The sequence below is a fragment of the Hippocampus zosterae genome, chromosome 6, assembly GCF_025434085.1.
Source record: "Hippocampus zosterae strain Florida chromosome 6, ASM2543408v3, whole genome shotgun sequence".
Taxonomy (NCBI): Eukaryota; Metazoa; Chordata; class Actinopteri; order Syngnathiformes; family Syngnathidae; genus Hippocampus; species Hippocampus zosterae.
The window spans coordinates 6,457,899-6,485,192 of NC_067456.1; the positions used below are offsets into that span (position 1 = coordinate 6,457,899).

The 27,294-nt window shown below is 41.7% G+C and overlaps 1 protein-coding gene across 3 annotated transcripts in view; it reads left to right on the forward strand.

Moving 5' to 3' along the window:
* Positions 1-27,294, forward strand: part of LOC127602372 (netrin receptor UNC5C-like) — a 156,170-nt gene that overhangs the window by 76,365 nt on the left and 52,511 nt on the right. For all 3 annotated transcript variants that reach the window (XM_052068442.1, XM_052068440.1, XM_052068441.1), the window contains exons 2-3: positions 8,923-9,153; positions 20,895-21,038. In XM_052068442.1, coding sequence (XP_051924402.1) covers positions 8,923-9,153; positions 20,895-21,038 — 375 coding nt within the window. The remainder of the gene's footprint in view (positions 1-8,922; positions 9,154-20,894; positions 21,039-27,294) is intronic.

Consider the following 27,294-nt stretch of genomic DNA (forward strand, 5'->3'; position numbering starts at 1 on the left):
ATGTAATTGCATATCAGCTACAGTAGGTGGCAAGGCGCTCTCATTTATTTATTTAATTTCAGACAAATTGATGCATTTCAGATTTTCGGTTCGAGACTAAAAAGCAATGTTAGCTTTATTCTTTCTTTTTGTTGTTATTTGGGTTACAATGTTATGCAAAGGTGAGATTGTAATCTTTTCACAGACGTAGTATACTATTTACTCTCGCAGTGGACAGTTGGAAGGCGGGGCAGGGGTGTCGGTGGAGGTAAAAAAAAAATTCTTCTTGGTGGCCGTAACAGAAAATAATTGAGAAGCTCTGGGTTTAAAGTGTAAATTTACCACAAACGGCCCTTTAAACACCATACTTTGTTTTGTGTTTGTGTTAAAAAAAAAATCATATTTTTCATTTTATTTTTCATTCATATTTTCAATTCTATATTTTTTGTAGGTGTAGTCAGTAACATTTTTGAAATGATCTGTGGATGTTGCAGATTTTTACCCATGTTCTGGAACATAACCCAAAGAAAACTTCACTGTAAATTGAATCCATTCCAAAATAAAACGGAAAAAGATTTTTTTTCTATTTGAATTCTTTTCAGTGTCTTTCCAAATCTCCCCTTCACAAACCCACGACGAGATGATATTCAACCTCAGAGGATGCACTGCCTTCTATTGAACTATGAGTTACCTCCTGATTAAACAAACTGAAGAAAACCCAGAAAGTGATTTCTATCTTTTTTTTTTTTTTAATGATGGAGTGGAGACGCAGCCAATGGGCATGACAAACGATTTAACACGCCATGAGTCTTAATACTCTGTCTCCTTATGTCTCTTTTAAAACTGGGGTTCAGACCGTACGGCCCTTATAAATCTAGTTGAAGGCGCCACACACGGGGCCCAGCATGACACGGTCAATGAGAGCAGCAGACACAAGGCAGCCGTCACTGTCCGTTCCCATAAAGGTGCTCACTTTTACATCCCGCTCCTATTAATTGCTTTTGAAAAAGCCCTCAAATCCTGCCGGGTGATTAATGGACTATGACGAGCAAAGGTTGCTACTTGTGCCGTTTTCAGTCTTCTGGCATTTAACCGTCATGGCTGGCCGGTCGAGGCTGACACTCTCATCTTCTGCACGTGAACGCTTAAAACAGAGAAATGCCGAGCAAGCACAGGATGATTTGATAAGAGTGGATGTTTGAAATGGGATTTTGCATGTTGTGCAAAGTGACCAGATTTTCTATGGACTGGTCCACTTTTTTGGACAGCAGTCATCAATTATGTTTCTCAAGACCACAATAGAACCTTATACGACCTCAGTTCAATGAATATGAATGTATGAACTGTGTGCGTGTTTGACTTTTTTGGGGGGGGGGGGGGGTGTTCTGAATGGTTGCAATCTAGTATCTACACATGAAATGATTTTGATAATGATGGATCGTCTTCATGGTATTTTTCTTATAAGCACAACACGAACATAAGATGTGCTAATAAAATTTTCAATGAGAGTGTTTTAATGTCTGAGTGTAGAATAATTAATTAGATTAGTTCGATTAATTAATTAATTAGATTAATTAGAATTGAAATAACGTTGACAGTTTGAGTCCGTGGCGACCAGATGTCCTCTTCCCATGGACAAATCCTCTACAAAAAATAAGGAAAGAAAAAAATGAAATACAACAAAAACAAGGGTTACAGTTTCAGCGGTTCTGCCTTCTTATACGGTATCAATACGTCATCGTTGGCAAAAAAAACAAAAAACCCAGGATGTAGGTTGATGTCGAATATTACTCTGCACCACATCGTTTCACATTTTGCCACTGATCGAGCAGTGATGCACAAAGCTGGCTTTCCTTCAAAAGGCAGTAGTTTGTTATCGGACGGGAAAAACATGCGGAACCCCGAAGGACAAAAGAACATGAGCAAAACCGTGAAAGATTCCTGGAAGCAATAGTTTTCCTTCTATTGATTTCATTAGCGCTTGTGAATGCCTCAGACATAGCAGACTGATTACACGCTGCGACTGCGATTTGTTCTTGGGCTTGAAACGCGTCCAGAAAAACAACCAAAAATTCAAAAAAAAAAAAAAAAAAAGGAAACAAGTCTTTTAAGCCGCAAACAAGTATTTAATACGAGTGCCTTGCTGCCAGTTATGATAAGTTCAGCATTAAATGAACATGAGCATCCCAAAATGATGCTAATGATCATATTTGATCATATTTTCATACATTTAGAGACTGTTATAATAGATCCTTGGGCGAAAGTAGGTAAACGAAACCTCCATGAATATTTGAATAGCAAGCAGATAAGGAAAGGATTTCAATTTACAATGGATTAAGCTTCTGGCCGAAAATTTCAAGGAGAGTGCACATTTTCAATTCAGAATGTTAACTCGGATCTTAACGGGGTGGGGATGAGTTTGTATTTTGTTTTTTGTTTTTTGAAATTGTACCAATTAAGCGAGTGACATCACTACTGACATTCGGGACTATCAATATGATAATAAAAGTTATTGACCACACAAACAGTGCCGAAAAATAATCGGCCAGTGACTGAATAGTCAGGCGTAAGTTTTATCCTCTTAGTCATTATTTTTGCTCCCAAAAAGAGGACTTCTGGCCACCTGCAGATCAAACTGGAATCATTAGATCATGATACTCAAGCATTTGATGAGCTAGCTTAACACCAAGGTCTCAAAAGATGCCATTTCAGACAATGTTTCCAAATCGAATACTTGCCCAGGCAAAAGAGGGCGTCTGGTTACCCCAAGACTCGAACTGTGAAACCGAATTTGCATAATTCGAATCCACCATGGAAAATCCCATTGAAATTGATCACATTTTGATAGAATCAGTTTGTATTTGTCTTAGGTTAAGACGTCACATGCTAAAACCGTTTCATTGCATATCTCCAGTTCTTGTCTTCCTCTGGAAACATCACCCGATTTTGGTCAAGTGAAGTCAAATGCTTGCAGACAACGATAACAAGGTGGCAGCCATTTGCGTAAAAGTATGTTTTCTCAATACTGGATAACAGTGACAGGCCCGTTTGTCTTAAGCAAATGCCCATGTATGGCAAACACACACCTTTGCGCCGACAGTATATGTTTTTGCAGCTGCTGCTGATAAGATGGTAAGAGCTATGATCTCACGACTTGAACGGCTCCTCCACCCCGATACGCATCTTGTGGCGTCACTTAGCAGGAAAGCAAGGTCCTGCTCCCCACACTGTGTGAAAACGTGATGGAAAGGCACATCCATACTCTCGAGCATGTGGCATTTTGACCTTATATAGCCGTGATGGGCCGGCTTTGCCGTCAGGGTGTATAGTTGCTTAGAATTCCTCGCTATCAACCCCCTGCTAGCATCCACGTAGTGTAAATCGACAAAATGTCTGAAATGAAAATGTGTTACACTGTGTTCACCCCACTTGTCGCGGTTCATCTTTGTTCCCCCGTAATTGTGCGTTTTTCAAACATGTTTTTTTTAATGGCATACTTACTGTAATGCAGCGGCCCAGTGATCCAGCGGTGAGCGCGTCGACCTCACAGTACAGCGGTCGTGGGTTCGATCCCAGCCTTCCTGTGTGCAGTTTGCATGTTCTCCACGGTCCTGCGTGGGTTTTCTCCGGGTACTCTGGTTTTCTCTCATATTCCCAAAAAAAATGCATGGCAAGCTGATTGAACACTCAAAATTTTTCCGAGAAGTGAGTGTGAGCGCAGATGGTTGTCCATCTGTGTGTGTGGCCTGCGACTGGCTGGCAACCGGTTCAGGGTGATCCCCGCCTACTGCCCAAAGACTGCTGGGATAGTCTCCAGCACCCCTCGTGACCCTTGTGAGGATGAAGTGGATCTGAAAATGGATGGATGGATGGACTTACTGTAATGCCCTGTCATGTGGGAAAGGAGAGCTACAGTTGCTGATGCACTTTAAAATACAATACGCAGACGCTACTGTCGGCCTCGGACTCATCTGAAGATAGGTGGACATCACATGCGTTTACCAGGCCCCGCCTCTTAAAGGCACATGCACATACATACACACTAAATATGCACGTCATTCTTTATACATACTGTGTTTGCACTTTTGGGAGTGGGGGGTGGGGGTACATGCACACTTCCTAAATCAAATCAACTAATCATTCGGTGAAGGGCGGTAATGTTGTTGATGATGAGTTTGATGATGAAATGTCAATCTGAACAATGTCGGGGGCACCTCAATTACATGTATGTGTCCGTATATAAATAACAATAAGTCTTTCAGTTGGAGTAGTTCCATGGTAGTTGTGTCAGTTGGGGGTTGCTAACTGACTCCGTACCAATGGCCGTTCGCCAGCACAATTCACATCATTTACGTCATCCGTTACTTGTAGACCGTCAGTAGCCAGTTCATCAATTGAAAGTCAACCTAGATCTTAAACGTCTAATTGACTTTCATTTTTTTTTTAACAGTGTGCAGAAGGAGTCCATTTGTAAGCACTATCTAAAAGAAGTTTGCCCAAAGAGATGATGTCAATCGCACATCATTTGAAGAAGTCATTTGGCAGTCAGTAACCCTGTTTTCATTATAAAGTGTGTCGATCATATAGACAATATGTCAGGCCTGATTTAAATATGTCGGATGTCGGGTCGTATATCTTTAATAGCGTCTGTCGGTACTTGACACGGTGGGTCATACTCAGTCAGTAGACAGTAGATCAATGGGTTTTATGTCAATTGGCTTTATGTCAGGTGGCACTTAAGGACTATGCCAGTAGATATTTCTTTCAACTACTGTAATTCTGTTGGAAGTAGATCAATATATTTTCCTTTTTTCATGAGTAAGCACTGTCGGCAAGAGTTACTTACAGTACATCACTTGCTGGATATGTCAAAATAGTTTGGTCGGCAGCCTGCCGGAGAACATAATTCAGTGGGTTGTAGATCCGTCGCTTGTACATCGGTTCACACTTCCTCATTAGAAATGATAGATTCAGTTATATGCCAGAAGGTCCATTTTGGGTCTGCTCTACATGAGTAGTGTCTTGGCAATACCTCAGTATGCCATAACGACAGTATGTCAGTTGGTGGACGTACATTATTATTGATCAATTGGCTTTTTGGGGTTTCCCCAAATGCTTTATGAGCCTGGCGGGCGTGTTAAAGTAGTGTAAGTCTCTGCTGTAGGTGTTGCATCGGAGAATGTCAAGGAGACAATCCATCAGGTGAAAGTATGTCAATAGGTTTTACGTCAGCTTTATGCGTCTTTGTTTGTCAGTACATCCAATGGTCTTACAGTGTGTCCGCTGTTGGTATGTCTGCACGCCGCAGGAATTGAGCCAGTAGCCTGCGAGACACCGCACAGTTCCAGTCTGCTGGCGGTTTCGCCGTTGGCAGTTGTCGGACACACTCAAATGTGACCGGCCACGGCTGATCACTTCATCCTAAATAGATGCTCCCGATATTTATTGGTCGTGTTCCGCAAGGTTTTTGGTTTTTTTGAAGCAGAGCCACGAGCAAAGGGGTAAATGGAGGTTTTGGGTCCCACCGTGGTGCAATATTTACAAGGTACAATAAATCGCATCGGGGATATTGTTCGGCCGTGGCCATTCATTTTTGATGACAGCATTCAGGCCAGACGTTTATGAGCTGCGCTGCGAAGGTGCGTAATTCACCCCGGTTGGTGGGGCGGGCGGGGGTCATCAGCAAAGAGGAGCCGCCAGATAAACAAATGGAGGATTGACGGCTTGGGAGTGAGGCGTTAAAAAGGAAGTTGAAGGGGGGAGAAGAGACGGAAAGACATGAGCTCAAAGACAAAGGGAATTGTGTATCAATTCCTTCCCCCGTTCCTTAGTCCTCCCGCCCCGTTCTCGGGTTATCATGTTTCCTTTACCAATCAATAATTTACAACTGCCACTGTGGAGCAATGAGCCCCCCAGCGCTGAATGACAGATGAGGATGACAGAGAGTATTCATCGGGGCTAGGAGAGCGAATAGCGGCAGAGCTGCCAGGAGTGGTGGAAAAATAAACGATACTCGTGGTCATAATTGTGTGATTTTCCTTCATGTGTAACTGACATTACGATGGGAAGGTTATTTGTGAGGCGATGAAGTATCCCCCACTGCACCCATCAAATGTGAAATTATACAACCAAATACATTCTTTGTGAGACGGAAAATGTGCTCGGAACTGTTCGGATATTGGCGAATTCTTTTGAAAGAATAGCACCACAGGATGGTGGCAAAGCATTACGTATGCATTCATGAAGCTTCTCAACTCACTTCACCGTAGTTCCTTGGCACCGAGATGCTACTAGATGGTGCCAAAGAGCTAAAAGTTGAGATTCTCAGTGATTGACAGACAGTAGATTCCAAAAGAGATCTTAGAATCGGTGAATCCGCAAATGGCGAATTGTGAACAACTGTACAACTCGCAACATCCCCATTGGGTCATCTGTGGTCTTGAAATTTCGGGAAGTTTCTTTTTAAACTGACAGATACTGCAAATGCAGTTTTAACTTAAATCTTGAATATCGTTGATAAACTGTTAATGTGAAGACCTTCGGCATAATTTTGCGATCTGAGGCTATCGATATAAATTTCACACGACTTAACTGTTATCTCGGTCATGCATTGATTTTCCTCCAGCGTTCAACTTCATTAGAGCCGAAACGTCGGCGAAAGGCATATAACACCCCGGACTGGTCGCCAGTCAATCACAGCGGAAACTCGCACAAATAGTCATTTATGCTCACATTCACATCTATGGACAATTTGAAGTTTTCACCCGATGCCATGCTTTTGGAACATTCACCTTGGCAAGCATTGGAGAAACATCTCAATTTTCATGTCATTTTAAATAAATGTCATCAAGGTCTTGAAATTCATTTCAGTCGCTGCTGTCGACGGAGCAAAGTAACCCTCAAATGTGACACAGCGGCAAAATAAATCCATGAGTGAGAAAAACTTTATTTTTTTCTGTGGAGATAATGGAATTACGCCACATAAATGTCTCACCATTTCCCCCCCCCCCCCCCCTGTCACAGAACTAATTAGAGGGACGGCGGGCAGAGATACTGTCAGCACAGTGATATCAAAGTGGAACCGGCCTACTCAGTTCTCATTATTTTTGCTGGTGTTGTTTTACCTAAGCTGCTTTTATAGCTCCGAGCCCGCAGCTACTGCCGCCGTTGCCCAAGATAAGAAGGCACACCGAATTAAAGATCACCTGTGTGTGTTGTGAAATACGAACTACAGCGGTGTGTGTTTTATAAGTCCAAACAAGCTCAGGAAAATGACTGATGACAGTGGGGGAGGAAATGGCACAGCGCTGTGTATTAGGGTGAGCGCGGTGCATCTGTTGTTGTAGACATGTCCACCTACACTTGTAATCCTCTCCGCTTTGGTGACCTTGACAAGCTATCGATTGAGGAAAGGGGGGGTGGGGGTGTGAAGGAAAAGGACGCAGTAGGGGTGAAATACTTCGCGGAGATCTTTGACTTTATTTGTGTGGATGAATTAAAAGAAAGGTTAAAATGAGACAAGAGGAGGGGAAAAGAAGTGAAAAGAAAGAGGAGGTCAAGTGATATAATGGAAGGAAGAAGATTGAAAGAGAGGAAGCGGGAAGTGGAAGGGGCACGACGGTGGTGATGGAGAAAGTGGAGTGGGGAAGAAGAAGGATCAGAAGGGGAGGGAAATTAATAATCACCCCCCCTTCCCATTCATCCTCCCCCCTTATTACATGTTATGTCTTGTGACTTGTTGTAACTGTCATATGCCAATTTTTGTGCTAGGGTCTTTTTTATCCTGGACTTAAATTATCCTCGGAAGAGGATAGTTCGAGCGTGTTTTTTTTTCCCTCTCCCTACCCAGCGTTTTCCTTTCTGAATTCTGATTGTAATTTCCCCATTGTGGGACAAATAAAGGATATCTTAATAAAGGATATCTTAGATGGACGGGGGGGGGGGGGGGTGAAGACGAAGGACAAGAAACAGGATGGAGGAGAACGGACAGGGGAAAGGAAACAGAATGGGAGAGAATGCCATGGGAATGAGGAGGATACGGCAGGAGGAGAAGAGAAGAGGTGGAATTGAGAGAAAAATGAATGCCTTTCACTTACAAACTTTATTTGATGTTAATTCCAAGCTGGTATGTATGTAACTGCCGGTTCATGTGTACAGTATAGGGCCGTTCACAGGCACACATTTGCTCCGGTGCTGCAAATTGTGTGGAGTGTTCACACGTACAAAGCCGCTGAGCGACTTATGGTCCCACAACAGCCCCGACACTGTACCGGGGCTGCCCCACTTGCGTTCACACGGCAGTTTCTGCAGCGGAGCAAAACGACAGAAAACAAACGTGCTCATGTTGGTTCTTTTTAAAACGTACTGTATAAACACAACTCAAGCGACTACTGGACCGGCACGTCCTTCTCCTTCTCGGTCTCCGTGCCTTCTGCTCGAGAGTGACCGCCCAAGAAAACGTAAATGAACGATGACTTCAATGACACTCAGAAAAGCCAACACTAATGCGCCAAACAGAAAATCAAGAGAAGAAATCACAAAATAAATTCTATGGGGGGCGGGGGGTTGTGAACAAACAACAGCCCTTATGCTATATGATCTTGTCAAAGGAGAAATTGACAGACACTTCTTAGTCATTGCGTGTATTTGAACTGGCCCCTCATAAGATAAGATAAGATATTCTTTATTTGTCCCACAAGTATATACAAGTTTGTATTCCCTTTTGTCTCTCGAGATTCTCGAAAACCCTTATCTTATCTTTTGCCTACTCAAGGGTTAACATTTTTCCCTTGGCAAGTATGAGAGAAGAAAAAGCAAGAGGATGAAGGATGGATGAGAGGGAGGCGAATTGACAAGATGGATGGAATGGGTCCCGTGTTAAAGAGCACGAAAACCCCCATCACTTTCAGTGAAATTCTAATCATTTTTTCCCTCCCACAACAGCACGAGAAGACGACGATTTCCTGAGCGAGCTGCCCGAGACCTTCCCGTCCGATCCGCCCGAGCCGTTGCCGCATTTCCTGTTCGAACCTGACGAGGGCTACATCGTCAAGAACAAGCCCGTCAACCTCTACTGCAAGGCCACGCCCGCCACGCAGATCTACTTCAAGTGCAACAGCGAATGGGTCCACCAGAAGGATCACACAGTGGAAGAACGTGTGGATGAGAACTCAGGTAATGAGTCACCCACACATAGCGTGAACTGTTAGACTTACATTTACAACTAACATTTGCATATTCACTCTGTGAGAATGTATCAGACTATTCCCAATAGTCTATCCTCTTAATTGTATTCACTACATCTTCCTGCCGCTGCGGACTCCCACAATGTATGCTCTTCCTCAAACCAGGAAGTAGAAAACACATTGGCAGCGCTCTGGAATTTTTACAATTTTTTGCTGGTGATGCATTTATTTTCTCATTGTGGGTTTATACTACACATTTTCTTTGGTCACTTTTGTTGTATAATAATTAGTTTTTCTTGTCACCATTTATGTCACAATAAGCGCCCATTCTGCCCAAGTATCAGAAATGGTTAAGGTCTAGTCATTTTTTGTTATCTTCCTTCAACCAGGAAGGAGCCCGTTAAGCTAACATTCATCCAGCTAACTGATATACCGCATTCCAGACTTTCTCACCTGAGTTTGTCATTTTGCTCTTTTGAGACACTCAACAATCCCCCCCGCCAATCCCAGAATCTACCGGTAAATTATATATTTTCCAATTGTCTTGCGACATCCTTCGTGAAATAGCAACTAGCCTGCTAGGTAGCCTAAGGCATTTGCCGACAGTTTTACTTTTTTCAAAGGGTTTTATTTTCTCTTTGTGTCATTTTGAGTTACAATTCGGCTCACGTTCCCATCGCAGAATGAAAAATATCCCTCCTGTCATCTTATATAATCTTCCATGCCGGACAAAGCTCCTCTGTCGCTGCTGCGCAGTTCACAGTGAAACCTGCTGGTGCTTTGTGCATCATTTAGTGTCCCGGTTGTGTTTGCGGGTAACCAAGCCAAGTCAGGAAGTGAGCCCAGTTTGAGGTTTCCACTGATTCAGCTGTCACACTCACAGCGGCAAACACACACACATACACACACACACACACACACACACACACACACACACACACACACACACACACACACACACACACACACACACACACACACACACACACACACACACACACACACACACAAAAGAAAGAATGTTCTAGTTGGTGCTTTGAGATTGTTCTGTCACATCATGATTTAAAAGAAGACCAAACTATGTGCTTTAGTAGACACCGCTAAGCCGTAGATCATTGCGGTTCAAGTCTGCGTCCTATAGGCTTCATTTCTCTCTTTCCCTTTAATTCATTGTCTATTTTTTTTCTTTTTTATAGTCCATATGGCACAGTTTTCACAAATGTGTACTTGGGTTTCCCTCGCATCAAAGATTGCGTTGAGGAAAACAAAAGAGGAGGGAGGAGGGATTAACATTTGGAGAAATGAGACAATCACTCCTCGATGCCGTTATTTTCGAGACTCGGCAATTAAAGTTGGCGTCACGTCATTGAAGCGCGTAACAAATCAATTGTCCCAGTGTCTGAATATTTACAATCACAACACGTCCCCCACGTTACGCTACATTTTTCAAGAGGAAGAAAATTTTAACTAAAATATGATCAACACTGTTCCTCTTCACCAAGAGACTATTGTGAGTGGGCTTTCTCAGCTCCTCAAACCGTAACACTGATGTTGTAACATATAAAACCGGATGTGTACATTGTTTACTATGTAATTGGATATGCATTACATGGGGTGCAAAATAAGTGTCGAACCGAAACTTTAAAAAAAAAATTCAATTACAATTTTAAAAATGTAATGGACAAAATGACATCCGGATTATCGCAGTTTTCATTACGTCGTAACAATGAGCCTGTACAACTAATTCATTTTTGTGTAACAGATGGAAAGTGCCACTGACAGGCTAAAAAGAATGAGCTTGTACTGTATGTTACTATAATTTAAAAACCTTCCAATAACTGTTACTTTAACAAACACAGCGCTGCAACACATGCCAACAAAGCCTTGAAGAATACTCGGAGGCGTATATTCTCTCGGCTGTGTGAGAGCAGTGACTTTTACTGCCGAGGATTAGTTGGGGACCTACTCTGCCTCTTCCTTTTCCTGTTAATTACACCGCATTATTTCTAGTAGACCGGCACAACGTTGTACTCTGCTAAAGGCCCTTTAAATTCAGACTTTTCCATATACCTGTACTGCAAAATCCCATAAAAAATATAACAGGCCTTCTCGAAACGACACAAACTGTTGAATTATTTCCTCTCTAACATTGCCAATCAAAACTGAACACTGCTATCTCTGTAAAGGCAGACTTTTGCCCGCCCCCCTTTATTGAATCGCATTAGATGTGTGCCTTTCTTCACTTGTACAATCTTAATTGCCCATCTAATTATGCACACCTAATGGAGATATGTGGATGTGTCAAAAAAAGGAATAATAAAAAATAGCAGGATGACAGCCAGCATGCTGTGTAATAATCACCGCTGTCTTTTATAGTTTTTTTTTTTTTTTTTTTGCCTTCCGCCATCCTCCGCTTCTTACTCATCATCCTTCAGCATTCATTACGGGCATCGTCACGCACCTGCTCGTCATTTATTATTCACCCTGTCAGACACTCGTTGGCTAACCTGTGGATACATTTTAACAGCTCAGGCGGTGATGTATAGATGATAAATCGAGATATAATTCAATGAAAAGTTGGATTAAATAAGCATCGAGCAATGCTTGATGTTATGTTAATAAAAATGGATTAATGGCGCGCTCGGCTGGGCGCCGCACCATCGCTCGCTCGCTCGCTCGGGGGATGCTTAAGCTCCTCTGGTACATCCTGCTCATTTAAGAACTCGGTGCTGTTTTCTTGTTTCGTTATCCTTGCTTTGGATTTTAATATGTGCTTTGTCACTTGACGCATCATTAGTAGACTTTATCTCGAGGGACTCGGCAGAAAGTTTTGCATTTCACGCAAGATCGGTGATCGCTTGGAATTTGCCCACCGATGAATGATATCATAGCTCGGCTCTGCAAAATAAGATATTGCAGCCAACGTTAGTTGGTAGGTGGGCAGAAGTATTGGTGCAGGTAGGTAGAAGGATTGGTTAGGTAGGCAGGTCGGAATGGACTGGCTGTCTCTCTTTCCGAGTGATGTGTCAATGTGGCGCATTTATTGTAGTTTCCCGCGACTACTGAAGCCCCGATTGCTGTGCTTCTTTTCTTCCTAGCCAAGCTTCTATTCTTCTTCTCATCTCCTTGTTTTCCCCATCCCCCTCCCCCCATTACCCCCAATCGCACATGCGTGCCATTTCTTCACATTGCTCGCAATGGAAGTCCTTTTGACAGCATTCCACGAATGATCCGTGCATCTGCTGCCTCTCCGCTGCCAAAATCAGCGAGCGTGTTGATTCCACCCGACGACGGAATTCTTCGATCGCAGGCCTCCGCATGTTTAACGTCCTTTTTAGTTTGCGTTTTTCGAAACGAATGCATTCGCGGAACGTGACGGGTTACGCGGGCAGATGGAAGGTGAGCCGCCTTCATGCTGTCATCTTGCCGGACAGCCGCGGCTAACCGTGCCCGCTGTTGGCGTATGGCGTGCCAGCTGGTCACTTCCTGTTTCTCAGCAACAGCAGACACAAGACCAACGAACCAGAGATGCAACCCGCCCATCCCCCAGATGAGGTTTTGAACACAACACAATTATCAGCCACCATGTTGGATGAAAACGTGCATACGTCAAAGACGAAATACTCACACGTACATGTTATACATGGCTCTCAATGCTTTCCATTTTGATTTCTGTAATTAAAAAACATGCGCGATTGGATTGGAGATGGGATCACTGACTTGCTCATTGAAGAATATCCCATGACTTTGCCTTTAGAAAGTATCAAGCGCTTTTGCGCACAACAAATTGTCTTGTAAAAGTCTTGAATTTATTTCCTTCAAAAAGTCCTGAGCTGATTACTAACCTGACCGCTGATCATTTTCTTTCTAAAATGCCTTAAAGGATGAAGAGGTGTCCATTCATTTTCCTTCATCTTGACCTTTTTCCCAACCTGTTCATTTACGGGTACTGGTACTTTGATTTGACTTCCAAAAGTCTTGAGTTGCTTATTAACTCGGTCATTAATACTATTTAAAAAATGTGTTTCTTGTGTAATTTCTAAATGAATGATTATTTGATAAAAGCAACAAAGTTCATCCGTTTCACATTGAATATCTTGTCTTTGTAGTGTATTCAGTTTAATACTGCGTAGGTTGAACAAGATCAGCGGATCATTCCGTTCTGTTTTTATTCATGTTTAATGCAATGTCTGCACTTCATTGGCATTTCATTCCATTCCATTTATTTATTTATTGCATCCTTGAAAAGAAATGAAAGGCGGCATAAAAACGTTTTTTAAAATGTAAGATCCTCCCCTTATCAATACAAAATGAAAGACAACTATTGTCTTGGCATCCTTATAAACACAATTTTACAATACAAAGCAGAATTGATGCACTGCCCTCATTTATCATTTATAATCCGTAATCCAAAATACATTTATAGAATTAGTCCAGCAGTATAAACGGTGATCTTGGATATTAATGAAAGCAAAACAAAGAAACAACCTTGTGGCCTACTCTAATGACTCGTTTTTTGCAGCATCAATAATGGATGTGGTGAAGTCAGATGTATTGCCCCACATCTCTGTGCAGTAATGCGGGCAGAACAGGGAGGGTGGAATTAGCTGTTCTTGAGCCTGCTGGTTCTTGCACAGAGGCAGGAATCGCAGTCTCCTCCCCCGACGGCAGCAGGTCGAAGGGGCTGTGAAATGGGTGGTTGGGGTCACCTGCAGAGAGTCAAATGAGAGCTGTAGATGTCCACTAGTGGGGGGGAGAGACACCAAGGATCTTCTCAGCATGTGATGTGGGATACTTTGGATTGTGGGCTGTTTCCCTCACATTATTCCTGCAGAAGTTGACCTTGTTGTATCCGAATTCGATTCTTTTTTTTTTTTTGCATGTTTTTAATGTTAATTTAAATCCACCGTATGCATCCATGCTTGAAAGTTGCCTCATGATGCGTTATGTTTTGGATTTGGAATTTTTTTATTTTTACTTTTATTAATAAAAAAAATATTTTTTTTATTTTTACTGGGTCTTTTTATGGAATATATTTGTTATATTGAATATACAATAGAGAATTTCACTCTGCTTTTACTACGCTCGCGATTGTGTGTTTCTTTTTAAATCATTACATAGCTTGAAACGCCTTCGGCTTAGGTTCGGAATGATATATTATTCATTGGTTTCATTGGAAAATTATTTTTGGAGTTAAAAACAAAATGGTCCTTGCTCCTGTGGGCACATTGTCTTGCCAAGTTTTTTTTTTTTTTTTTTTTTTTAACCGAAGCACCCTGTCCACGACCTTGGTATATCTCCATTAGCATGGAATGGACTAATGACATATGGTGCGCCCTCATACTTACTTTGTCTCCATTAGTCACCGTGTGAATTATTAGCTATAACTCGCGTTTTCCCTTTGACACACACACACACACACACGCACACGCACACACACACACTTATGCTCAAAGTATTGGCTCGGGTGATTTGTGACCTCCTTTCCTCCTTTGCTGCCATTGCACTTATTGATTTCTTCTCATCTTTACCGTCTCTCTCGCACTCTTCCTGTCAATGTTGTCTTCTCCGTGCTTCCTTTTCCTCCCATCACTCCCACTTGCCTACCTTTTGGCGTCTTTTTGCCTCACCCCCCACCCTTATTTTTTTATTAGTTTTTTTTTAAATCTCTTATCTGGTTATTAACAACCATCACAATTTATAGGCAGCTCCATTATTGTGTTTCATTTCGGGTGTGCTTTGGAGGTTACAGTGTGTGTGTGCGTGTGCGTGTGTGTGTGTGTGTGTGTCCTGGAATGTCTTGCTTCACTGCTACATGCACAGACACACACACACACACACACACACACATATATAGTAGGTATTCAAACGTGACCCGGAAGGAATGGTACTGATCAATCAACGTCAAGGGAGACCCACACAGTGACGTGCACAGATGAGTGCAGACACACGCACACAAACGCAGTGGGAGTGTTCACTCGGACACGGTCCATCGACTCGCTTGCGTCTGTGGTGTCCCACGTGAGTTGCTTGCACAGGCATGAATGTCATGATGTCTCTGTTTCCTCTGTTTTTGTTTGGCTCGCTCCTCCGTGCTTCACCCATAGTTCAGTACATTTTTGTTATAGGGGATTTATGATTTAATTCGATCCATCCTTTTTTATTTATTTATTTTTTAACACTTATCCTCATCCTTGTCCTTGGCCAATAGCAGGGAACAAACAACAAGGCAAACCTTATGACAATTTGAAGTCTTCAATTCACATCACATGCTTTCGGGGCGACGACTCTACCCATGATGCCAAAATTTGGCATACTTCCATCGGTGCAGAATTTGTACTTCTCACATGATTCACCGTACAATGCTAAATAACAAGTTGTTAGTCACCAAAAAAAAACAAAAACAAACGCTGCTTTTCTGTGAATGCATAAAAAAGGACAATCAAATGCTTTTTACGAGAGGGAAGTCAGCCAAGGTTGCAGAGAGACAATGTTCCAAAACACAACAACACTGAACAACACAGACAGGTGCATGTTTTGTATACGACTGAATTTTATTTCATGTGTCGTCTGAAAAGCTCAGCCCTGAAATAACAACAGAAGACAAACCACAATGCACAGAGATTGACGTCTTATATAAATCAATGAAAGCTGCGAACGCCATTTCGAGTTAAGGTCGGTAACAGGTGGTGCCGTTAAAGTAAGCGCTCGGTTAAACCTACCAAGACTCAAGCTGTGATTAAAAGATAAAGGAATGAGTTTTGAAGAACCGGATCCATATTAATTTTAATTTTATTTATTTATTTTTTATTTAAAACACTTAAACCTAAACAAAAACATATTTTAAATAACATGGTACATGCATTAAAAAAATAAGCATGTATAGTGCGTATGATGTTGGGTCTGTGTGTACATTAATGTGCCTTTAAGAGGCGGGGCCTAGTGGGGTAGGGATTCAATGTGCGAGTACCTGGGCATTTGTCTGCCCTGAGATTATTCCCTGCCATTTAACAGCTGAAAAGTACATTTGTGGCTGCGGCTCTCCTTTCCCAGAAGTGAAGGCATTGTAGTCGGTCATTCAACTCAATATAATACAAACCCAGAACAGTTCCTTCATTAATCAAAAAAGTCATCCAGGCATCCACAATAGGGGTTGTCGAGAGTTGCGTTGGGATGTTTTGTTTTTCCTCCTCCGCCCTTCTGCTGGGTTTTACTTTTGCATTCCCCGTTCGGGTGTCTCCCCCCCTCCATGACACAGACAAACTACTTAGAACAAACATTTAGATGTTTTTTCTCCTTCCTTAGCCTTCTTTTGTTTCTTCATCCCCCACCCCCCCAAAGATGTGTCTGTTTAACCTGTCACATTTTAAACACGACATCGCTTTTAAGTGCTTTATTTCCTCTGCTTCCCTTATCGTCTTTTCAAGAGAGCTGAGCTTCAAACTGCTTCCTTATCGCGTCCGCCCTTTACGTAGCGACTTCCATTCCACTCGATTCTGTGTAACATCTTTCTATTTCTTTGGCGCAGGTGTTTGATGGCTTTACTGCTTTCGCGTACTATGTCAGAAACGGAGGCAAAGGTGCAGTCGGCACTGATTCACCCCGTTTATTGAATTTGAATGATGTCTTCTTTTAAGTTGCATGGACATTTTTTTTTTGACAAAGCCTAATTTGCATGTCGGCATCAGCATCCATTGTTGTCCCATCTTAAAGAAGTAATGCAATTTTATCCACATTTTTCAACATCTCCCAGGAGTCTTAATGCAAGCTCTTTGACATTATTCTGTCAAAATACACTACGGATAAAGAATTATAGCACACTTAACAAGACTTATCACACTCGGTGGCGGATCTGTCTCATGCAAATGCAGCGTACGGCTTTTGTTAGCAGAAAGTATTTTTGCCAACTGCCTGCAACTTTAAAGAAAAAAAAAAAGAAAAGACGAGCAAAAAAAACCCAACAAATCTAGACTTTCTTTTTGTGTGTGCGTGTGTTTAAGATTTCAGGAGACTCAGACTCCCTCTTCGGCTGGAGATGACAACCCATTCATGACCGTACTGTAAATGAATGCCGCTTGCGTAAAGTCAGTGACCCATTCATTTGCATACAAACAATTAAAAAGTAAAATTGGCACATTATGAAAACCGGATGTAAAAATGAACACTTGACTCACCGATTACAAGCTGCATTTAGTGTTGGGTTTTAGAAGTTAGGGCCGAGGTATAGTTAGGTTGATTTGAGCTTGTGTAATTCAGGTTGTTTTATTAAAATTTTACTGCAAACCGCTACAAGTTTATAAATCTAAGACCAAATAAACCCAAATCACAAAGGTTAAAAAAAAAGCAGAACGTCAGGATGTACTAACATACCCTCAGGTATCATCTCATCTCTTTTTAAGGGTTCAGCAGTGAGATTCAGTTCAGATTTTATCAATACTGTCCAGAGAAACTCCCACTTATAGACAAGGATCATGTTTAAGTGACAGAAAGTGGAGTTCTGAGGCAAGGCAGCTTTATTGATATCAGCACAAAAATACACCAGATAACTCAATGTGCTTCATTGTCCTCGAGCCAGACGAGTACTTGATAAACAATAACAGTGCAGCTCAGCCTCTGGCTTGCGGACGTCATGCCGAGCCATTTGTTCGATGTCAGAATGTCACACTTATTAACTCAATTCAAAGCGATATTGATGGATGGATACCAGGGAAACTTTGGTGTTAAACTTGAATATTTTTGACAAACTTTTATTAAAATAAACTTTGTGCATTTTTATGCAATCCGTGTGTCAAAGTTGACTTGTGTGGCTTCAACGCAAGGAGCAAAAACACGCTTACAGCCAACATTAAAGTCAAGATCTCGCATGATTGACGGGAATGTCAGTGACAGGCTCCATTCATTTTTATACGGGATTTTTTTTTTTTTTCCTCATGAACTTCCAAAGATGACATGAAGAGTTCTCTTGAAGGCAAGTTCTGTCACACACCTAGTAGCTCTGATTTTGATATCCAAACAAAATAAGGCAACCTGTGAAAAGTTAGTTTGACTATAAGTTTCTGATAAATTGGTCTCGCAATGCTAACCTTGGGAGATTTGTGTCAGAAAACAACGCAGGACAATTGCGGCTTCGTAAATTTCAGCAGAACAATATTTATTTATTTATTTTTAACCAATCAACATTTTATGCCTATTTTCTGACATGCTAAGGACTAAACAAGGAACAGAGTCATAATTAATTTTTTTCAATGACTGGAAAAAGTTCATTAATCGTCCGCAAGATGATATTATCAGCAATATTACGGCACTTGGGGGGGAAAAAAAAATGAACCAAAGTTTGGGGTTCCCACTGTGCAATGAACGAATAAGTCCCATGCTTGGGTAATGGTTGGCTTCCTACCTGTCACTTTCCCCTTTTGTGCACTCTTGCTGAATTTTCAGCCTCGGCGCAAGTTCTTTCCTCGTTTTCACCGAAGTGCTCCAGAGCCTCTCGCTGTTTCTAATTGCCCCTTTAGCTGGCATTTTCGTCTGCGCCTTTGCTCCCTCGCTGTGCCCCCCGTCTGCAGTTTTTGCTGGTGATGGCGGAGCAGTCGCCCTTGTTAGCCTGCTAGCGGGAGTGCTCGCATTGTCACTTTTCAGTGTCGCTACTCTTTGGCCTTCTGTACTCTTATTAGCTCTTGTTGTGTACCTTTCCAGCATTTTTCACAATATTCGATTGACAAACATTAAACCGGTATGATCAAAATTCACAGACCTTGCTGCTGACTTCAATTTTTTTTTTCTTTTCGGCCAGAACTTTCCAAGTGCCCTCGATGGATATGCTGCTGAAATGATCATAGAGATGACTGCCATTTATATTTGAGATTATAGTCCTTGTTATCTTTTAAATTGTGCTAGGACGATGAATTATATTAATATGATTATTGTTATTATTATTGTATTATCTTATTAATGTTCTATTTTCGCTCTTTTTGCACAGCACATTTTATTTCAGCTGAGGTAGATATTTTAAAGTGCTCTGAATGAAGTTGAGTTGATGGTGTAATGTGATTTTTTTAAATTCAAAAATAGAAAGACAAAAAGTGTGATTGATTGATTTTTCATTATTAGAAAAATATTGTGGTTTAGAACAACATGATTTGTTTTTTCCTTAAAAACCAAAAAAATCATCTTCCATCTTGACTTCATCGCTGTTGCCTGCCTTTGCCTTTGCTTCTTCAGGCAACTGCAACTCGCTACTGTCTTAAAACTTTATTTTCTCGAACCTTCATGAGAGTCCTCGACGAGCAATCCCCGCGGAAATGGTTGGCATTGGCCTGTGTAACACCCCTGAACCCGAAATAAACTGACAAGATCTTTCGCATGGAACATTTTTGTCCGCCCACGCATCCAAGTCCCCGTGTACTTTTCCCTTAAAAGCCATTTTTCTATCCTCTGGGTTGAACATTTCATTTGGCCTCTCGCACTTCTTAATCTTTCTCTCTAGTCTGTGCGCTTAAACATTCACTTCCTCCTCTGTCTCCTCATAATTCTTTTATTCCTAAAACATTTTCTGAACGGCTCAGCAGTCCCATTTAATCCCGTTGCCTTCTCAAAGGATACGATGGATCAGGATTCGGGAGTAATGGAAAACATGTACCGGTGTTACATATTCAAGAAAAAAAAAGTTACTGTGCTCTGTTACAGTTACGGAACGTTTATCTTTTACACCTATCATTACAGTTAGTGTAGTTTGCTGTGTTCCCTGTATTTAACCAGGTTGTTCGTAATCCACTTGAGTCCGTTCATGCTCTTGAAGCTTGCTTTAATCGCTAACAAACAAACACACATTAAACATAGTGTAAGCCACGGGAAGACAACCATGTGTCTCCGCAGCTCAAGATGAAAGCCCCTTGCTGGACACTATATAAAGAAAGTACAACAAAGACGTAGCTGACATAAACAGTGACAGTTCATAGCGCTTGCCCCATGCAATCAACAGTCCAAGCAGTATACTTGTATACCACAATGCACTGCCATAGGTTTTCACATTGCTGTCTCGCTTTGAACTTAGTTGTTTTGTTGAGCAACTTTTGTTAATACAATTTCAATATGCAGCATCACCAATTGTAAGAACTCCGATGGTGGGACACTTTGTGGTACCGTATTTTCCGCATTGTAAGATGCTTCTGAGTATAAGGCGCACCTCCAATGAATGGCCTATTTTAAAGCTGTTTTCATATATTGGGCGCACCGCATTAGAAGGTGCATAGAATAGAAGCCACAATAGTGGCTATGGTTACGTTATGCATCCACTAGATGGAGCTATGCTAAAGGAAATGCAATACAATCTAATACAGCTTTATTTATATAGAGCGTTCACAACCACTGCAGCTGTAACAAAGCACCATACAGAACATTGAAAATACCTCTAAGAAATGAGAATATTGATCCATATATATGTGTGTGTGTGTGTGTCTTTATTTTACTTTATGTTAACTGTTTTGTTAAGCGCTTTGTTACAGCTGCCGCTGTTGTGAAAGCGCTATAGAAATCAGCATGCATTGTATTGTATTGTATATGTATATATATATAAGGCACGTCGGATTATAAGGCACACTGTCAGCTTTTGAGAAAATTAAATGCTTTTAGGTGTGCCTTATAGCGCCGAATATATGGTTAAATAAATGTGTTTTTTTGTGGCGTCGGGGGGAGGTTGCAAATATAATGGTGATGATTGCTATTTTTTTGCAGGTCTGGTTGTGAGAGAAGCCAGCATAGAAATAACCCGGCAGCAGGTGGAGGAACTATTCGGCCCAGAAGATTACTGGTGTCAGTGCGTGGCATGGAGCTCCGCCGGAACCACCAAAAGTCGCAAGGCATACGTTCGCATCGCATGTGAGTCCAACATTCATTTATTTTGAAAACCATAAAACCATAACTTTGCAATCGGAATGGCACATTCTCCATTCTCATATTTGAAATATGGTCATTACTGTTATTAGAAACAAAAAGTGGCTTGTTCTAGCCGGATCAGTCTATAGGGCAATTCAGTCGGGGGGTTGTCTTCAATCCTTTCTTGATGCATGCTCTGTTTGTTTGTGTTACTGTTCCATGTGTGTTAAAGTAGAAATTATTTGAAACTTTAATAACTACTACATAATTTTTGTTCAACTCTGAAAGCTTAGTACAGTAATCCCTCACCACTTTGCCATTCACATTTCCAGTTTCAGGGATTTGTGGGTTTTTCCAAAATATTGTGTTGATTAAAAAAATAATAATAATATTAATTTTTTGATTTTTTATTTTATTTAGTAATAAAATGAAAAAATACAGCCATATCTGTAGCCATGAAAACCGAGGCATTAGTGTAATGGCATTTTACTGTTTGCAATTGTCTATTGTTTAGTGTGTTAGTTCAAAACTTCAACTGGGAGTAACAAATAGCCTGAGGCCAGCATGCTTTGCCTCTGATTTAGGGAACTCTGCTGGCAAGTCTTCTTCCTTTTGTTTCTTCAAAGTGATACTATTCAGCAGTCTCCCATTCTCTCGACTGTGAAAGGGTGAGAACAGACACTAGGAAATACTTTTAAAAGTGGGTTTTGAAGTTTTTGAATGTGTTTAAAGCATGTGGGAGAGGTAAAACTAGTTTTTAAAAATCGTATGCTCACTATTCTACATCCAAGATTTTCACCTAAGATGAGTTGGTCTGGAACGTACCCCGCTGCGATGAACTGGGGTTGACTGTCCTGCTAAATACATGACCACGCGGGGGAAATCATTTTTAACTCTCCCAACGGAGGACACGGAGATGCTTTACGGCGGCCTCATATAACCGGGCCGAAGGCTTCTCGGCAAGCCGGACCCACGACGGTCGTCTTGCGGGCATCGTTGCCTAGGCGGCAGTCATACATGTAAGACGAGCGGGGACTTGTCAGGCGGTCAGGGAGAGGTGAATCCGTGAAGAAATAACTAATAACCTTTACGCCGCCTCTTGCGTTTTTGTTTTATTAGTCCTGCTTCATTGATGGAGTCGAACATCCTCTGCCATACACGCTATCGCCAGACCAGACGGCATTCCCGAGTGGGCTCAACAGGAGGAAATCCATCACGCTCAGCCCTTCTTTTTAAATATTAACCAGGAAGCTGCTCTTGTAAAGGCTTTATTTATGCACTTACTTACATGCTTTTATTACCTCCTCCCAAAGCTCCTGTGTTTGGTTTTCCGTTTATATTAGCGACAACATCTACTTAACTCATTTTCACTAAAATTAGTTTATGAGACATACCGGTAATTGAATAATCAATGAATTGGTTGTTATGAATTGGGGGATATTTGTGTTCAGTTAATCGTGCCTTGGAGCAAATGAGGACTTGGCGGCAACCAGCGGAGGCGCTCTTCATTTACTCGGTGTTTTGCTGACTAAAGCAGTACGGATACAGTGGTCGCAGTCTAATTAAACGATTCTTAGTCAGTTGTGTGAATTTGATTGAGGGTTAGTCACATCTTGAAGCAATGGACACAAAAACTTTCAATTCGGGATGGCACAACAATGTAACAGTTTGGGAAGTGATTGAGTTTGATGAAGTTGGTAAGTTGTAGACTTGAGCCAGATCTGATCGGCAGATGTTTTGCATTTTTGAATAATCGATGATTGTCATTGGTGGTTGTAATGTCATAACTTGTTCAGCGATCAATAACGTCATCGATCACAGCCGCAAATAAGACAAAGAAGAAATAAGTACAGCAAACACGCTTCCTCTCCATTACCTTCACTCCGGGGACATTCTGTGCTGTCATCGTAAGTAATCCAAGGTTTCTTCGCATATACTGTAGGGTCAGATTAGGTTTTCTTTTTTTTCTCGTTTTTAAATCATTTGGTAAGAGGATGTCGAGTTTTGTTTTTTTTTTAAGTTGTTTTTTTTTGTTGCCCCCATTTTCTGTCTCTTGAATGTTTCTCAGCATTTTTGCAAGAATCTTTAGGGTTTCATTGGTTTTTTTTTTCACATTTCAATGCGCACCAATTAAATGCAAATTTGGGCTATTCATAGGCAGGGCCACTTCTAAAGTCCTGCAAACTTAATAGAAAAAAACAAATGAGATGGATGTCATGTTGTCAAACATTGACTTTTCCTCATATCGTGGTTGAAAAATGAGTCCGATCTCTAATAAGGGAGGTCCAAAAGATCTGATGTTGATTGGCATATCCTCTGTTGCATGTCCCTATTGTGTACCTTTTATCTTATCTGAACTTGACATTCCGCTCCAATTTCGATTGGCTGGCGTGCGATTAAAATGCTAGGTGGCAGCTCAGGCTTGCATATTTTTTCTCCAGCACCTTTCTAGCGAGTCAGCATTGGATTTCTGCATGCGTTTTACTTTTTTTTTTTTTTTTCCACTGTCGCGTCTCGCTTTGGCCATCTTGCTCCTTTGCATATTTAAATTGGGTTTAATCTATTCATTGAATGGATAATAGCGATCATTGTGGCATTATATTTAAAATGTAAGCGTTTCGAGAGTGCTTTTGAAGGTAGTGCAGGCGACACAAATACATACATTTACTCAATTAAACAGTGAAGTGAAATGCAGGCTTGTCTGTGCCCACAAATGGGCATGTGCCTTGCTCTTTGGCCCTGCAGCTATAAGGTCAAGTGTTTCTCCTTCGATGGATTAACGCCGTGTCACGGTTGCGCGCGGGCACGCACAAACACACGCACACACAAACGGACGCACAGTCCAGATGACTGCAATTTGTTCTGCCACTTTCCTCTGAGACACGCGTGTGAATAGTAATCAGCAGTCCAGACACTCGTAATGTCTGTCAGTGCCAAATGTCTCTCAATGTGCCACTTTCAGGACTGTGAATAAGTCCAAACACTAGCTTTGTTGACTCAATGTCTGGTCAGCAAAGACTAAAACTTTCTTGGATTAACTTTTAATTGTGTTCATATATAAGATGGCTCTTTTTTTTTTTTTTTTTTTTTTTTTTAAATCACGGTGATGGACAACAAACACATAAGTCTAACAGAAAGTGGAGCCCAGTCTCCAACCGGCTGTTTGACAACCACAAAGACACTACCGGATGCTTGTGTCTGAAACGATTCAAAATGAAGTCAAACACAACAAATCGACACCAAGTTAAAGTAATCGTGGAAAACATACCAGACATTGCAAGCTAGCTCCTCCCCGCGGTAAATTGTATTCGTCCGTCAGTAAAATGGGTCTTTGTGAAAATAGTGGTTATTTAGGTGGAGCAAATTTTCTGCAACACCTCAATGCGTTTGTCAATCATGTCCCCTTCGCGGGGTGCCGTTGGCCATCGGTAGCCGTGCCACCATTGACCACCACGTAGCTCGGCCCATGGTCTTTTTTTTTTCACAGACCCACTAGCTAATGAACCTAAAGAATTGGGGCATAATTTGGGCAACAATTATTGTTAACATGTGTAGATATGTCATTTTAATGTAATAGATTGTTTCTTTTTTTCGGCCAACGTCGACGTAGCTTTCAACTCGTAGCTAGCCTAGTCAAGCTAGCTGCCGCTAGTCTAGGAGATGACGCAACTTCGAATTGAAGATAACCTTGACCTGTTAGTGCCTCAAAGTGCAGAGACAGACTTGAACTGGAGTGCAATATTCCACTTGCCATGCGCACCACTTATCTGCACGCCGACAGTATATACAAACATACACAGACGCCATCTTAGTAGCTCAGATGCCAAACAAAAACACTCACAGACTGTTTGTTCTTGGAAGTTATTTTGGCTTTTATGGATGAAAACTGCAACTAATTCACTCTTGATAGCCTGCCAGCTGCCTCAACTGTGCCATTTTCTGGATGGCTTCATCCAGACAGGCTTTGCTTTATGCCTGCAAAAGCAGAGAGACGCTACCAAACACTGCGAATATATACATTATTTTTATAGAGCGACAGCCCGAGTTGATATGTGGTTGCGGAGGCGACGCACCACACCGCTCTTCCATCAAGCTACTGAGCGTTTTCCCAGATGTGCCGAGTTGCTTCGGTGCGCTCGCTAAATCTTACAGCGCTGATAAAATAGAGGCCATGTGTGTGAATGCTTTATGAAAAGTAAGTCTGTAAATCAGTTGAAAGAAACTTAAAGGTCTTAACCGCGTCTCACTTTTCAAAATAAAAAAAAATGCGCTCGTACGCTTATGAATTTACTGACGCTAGACAATGGACTCGTTTGAAAGAAATTGGAGCTGAGCTGTTACTGTAAATTGGCGTCTTCAAAATAAAATAAGAGAGTTTTGTCTTTTCAAGCATGGAATTTTGAAACTTTTGTGTGCTTACCAACTCTGTCGTAAATTGAAACTGGTGACAGGGGGCTGAATTTTCTGAGGTAACACCTGAGCACATTTCCAACATGGCCAGCTCCCAAAAGATGTTGGGGGCTGTAAACATTTTTTGGAGGGGGCACTTGTTTTAAAAAGTTTGACAACCACTGCTGTAGAGCTTCACTGAACGCTATTCCCGCGACGCATCCAAGAGTTTTCATTGCTGACAAGCTCTTACTTTGCACTTGATTCCCTGAGCGGCAAGCGGGGAAAGACTGCCTGTGATTTGGCAATGGGAAGCATGCATTCCGGCTCCTTTTTTTGCATAATTGCTCTGAAATGTGCTTATGCGGAGGATGCCTGCAGGCCGCCAGTCCACCGGAACGCATAATAACAGTCTCAGTTGAAGCCTGCCGAAAAAGAAAGAGAAGACGTTTAGGACGAAGAGGGAGATATTTCGGGGGTGGGGTCATTTGATATTTATACGAGTCTGCTCTTTGCGCTTGTCAAGCCTTTTTTTTTGCCTTCTCACAGTTGTTTTTTTTTGGGGTGGGGGTCACTTAAATTTATGGAGCTGGATGATGTTATCTGTGTGTGGGAGTGAAGTGGGGTCAGTGGATTGATGTGACACAGCTGTCCCCCATCAAATTGCGCATTCCCCTTGGGTGAAATATTTGGTTGAAGGAGACATTATCCCATTTTTACACAATTTTAAGCAGTCCCCAGGTGTGTGAAAAAAAAAGTCAGGCTTCGTCAAAACCCAGAGGATCAGGAATGATAGCACACTTGTCCTCCTCTCTAAACAACCCCGTTCAAAGCAGACTGTCTTGTCATGTGCAACATTTTTTTTGTGTGTGTGTGTACTCGACACAAACAAAGCGGCTTCCAAAGTGAGCGAAACATGTCTGTGATGTGGCACACATCCACACAAAGCATGACGACTAGTGTTTATGGAAGTAAATACAGTATCGTCCTGTGTTTAGGTGCTCACATTATCTCACAGAGGGTCGAGGTGTGAAGAGGTAGAAATATTTTGGCGACATGAAGTGAAGTGAGATTCAACAAAATCTAAATATAAAAGTAATACTGTTACAACAACTTTGCAGTTTCACGGACGATTGTCACCCCACGTAGCACATTTTTGGCTTCTGATGAATTGGAATTGAACTGCATTGTGAATAGAACATACTGTAATGTAAGCAGAGGTTATAGGCCGCCACAGAAACTTTTTACATTTCTTTTAATTAAATTAATCTCTCAAGTTAGTCCTTTAATTTAGATAGCCCAAGTTGTGATATAGATCAAATCTGAATGCCTTGTTTTATCCAATGTGTTTTCCAACATGGCCATCTAACAAAAGATTTACTTGGTTGTCTAATTTCACACACCACAATGGGCGGGGCAGGCACTCCACAGAGCCAAGTATTTGTATGCATGCATTTACAAGTCACTTTTCCATAATGTGTTCCCCTTCAAAGTATTCTTTCCCGCTGACGTGAACCCACGCTTCATCCTGCAGCTTAGCTTTGGCGATGTTTGCGCTAACATGCCGGTGTGCATTCATCATCCTCTGAGCTTGTCGGTGCTAATCTCCTTTAATTTCATCTTCAAGGAAATTGACTCTGACTAATTAAAACCAGGAAATTGGTCACAGATTTTGGCTGGAAATCCCCGCCCCCTTATTATTTCTTTTGTTGTATTGTTTTTGTGGTTCCATTGATGTGTCTCATTGAGGCTATCGTCTCCGTTTGTCTCGATTGCCTCAATTGTTGGCACGTTTTATGTGTCTCTTTCACTTCCTCTGGTTATGTCCCACGTGTGTTGCGTGGGGAGACGCATGTGCTCGAATTTGGGA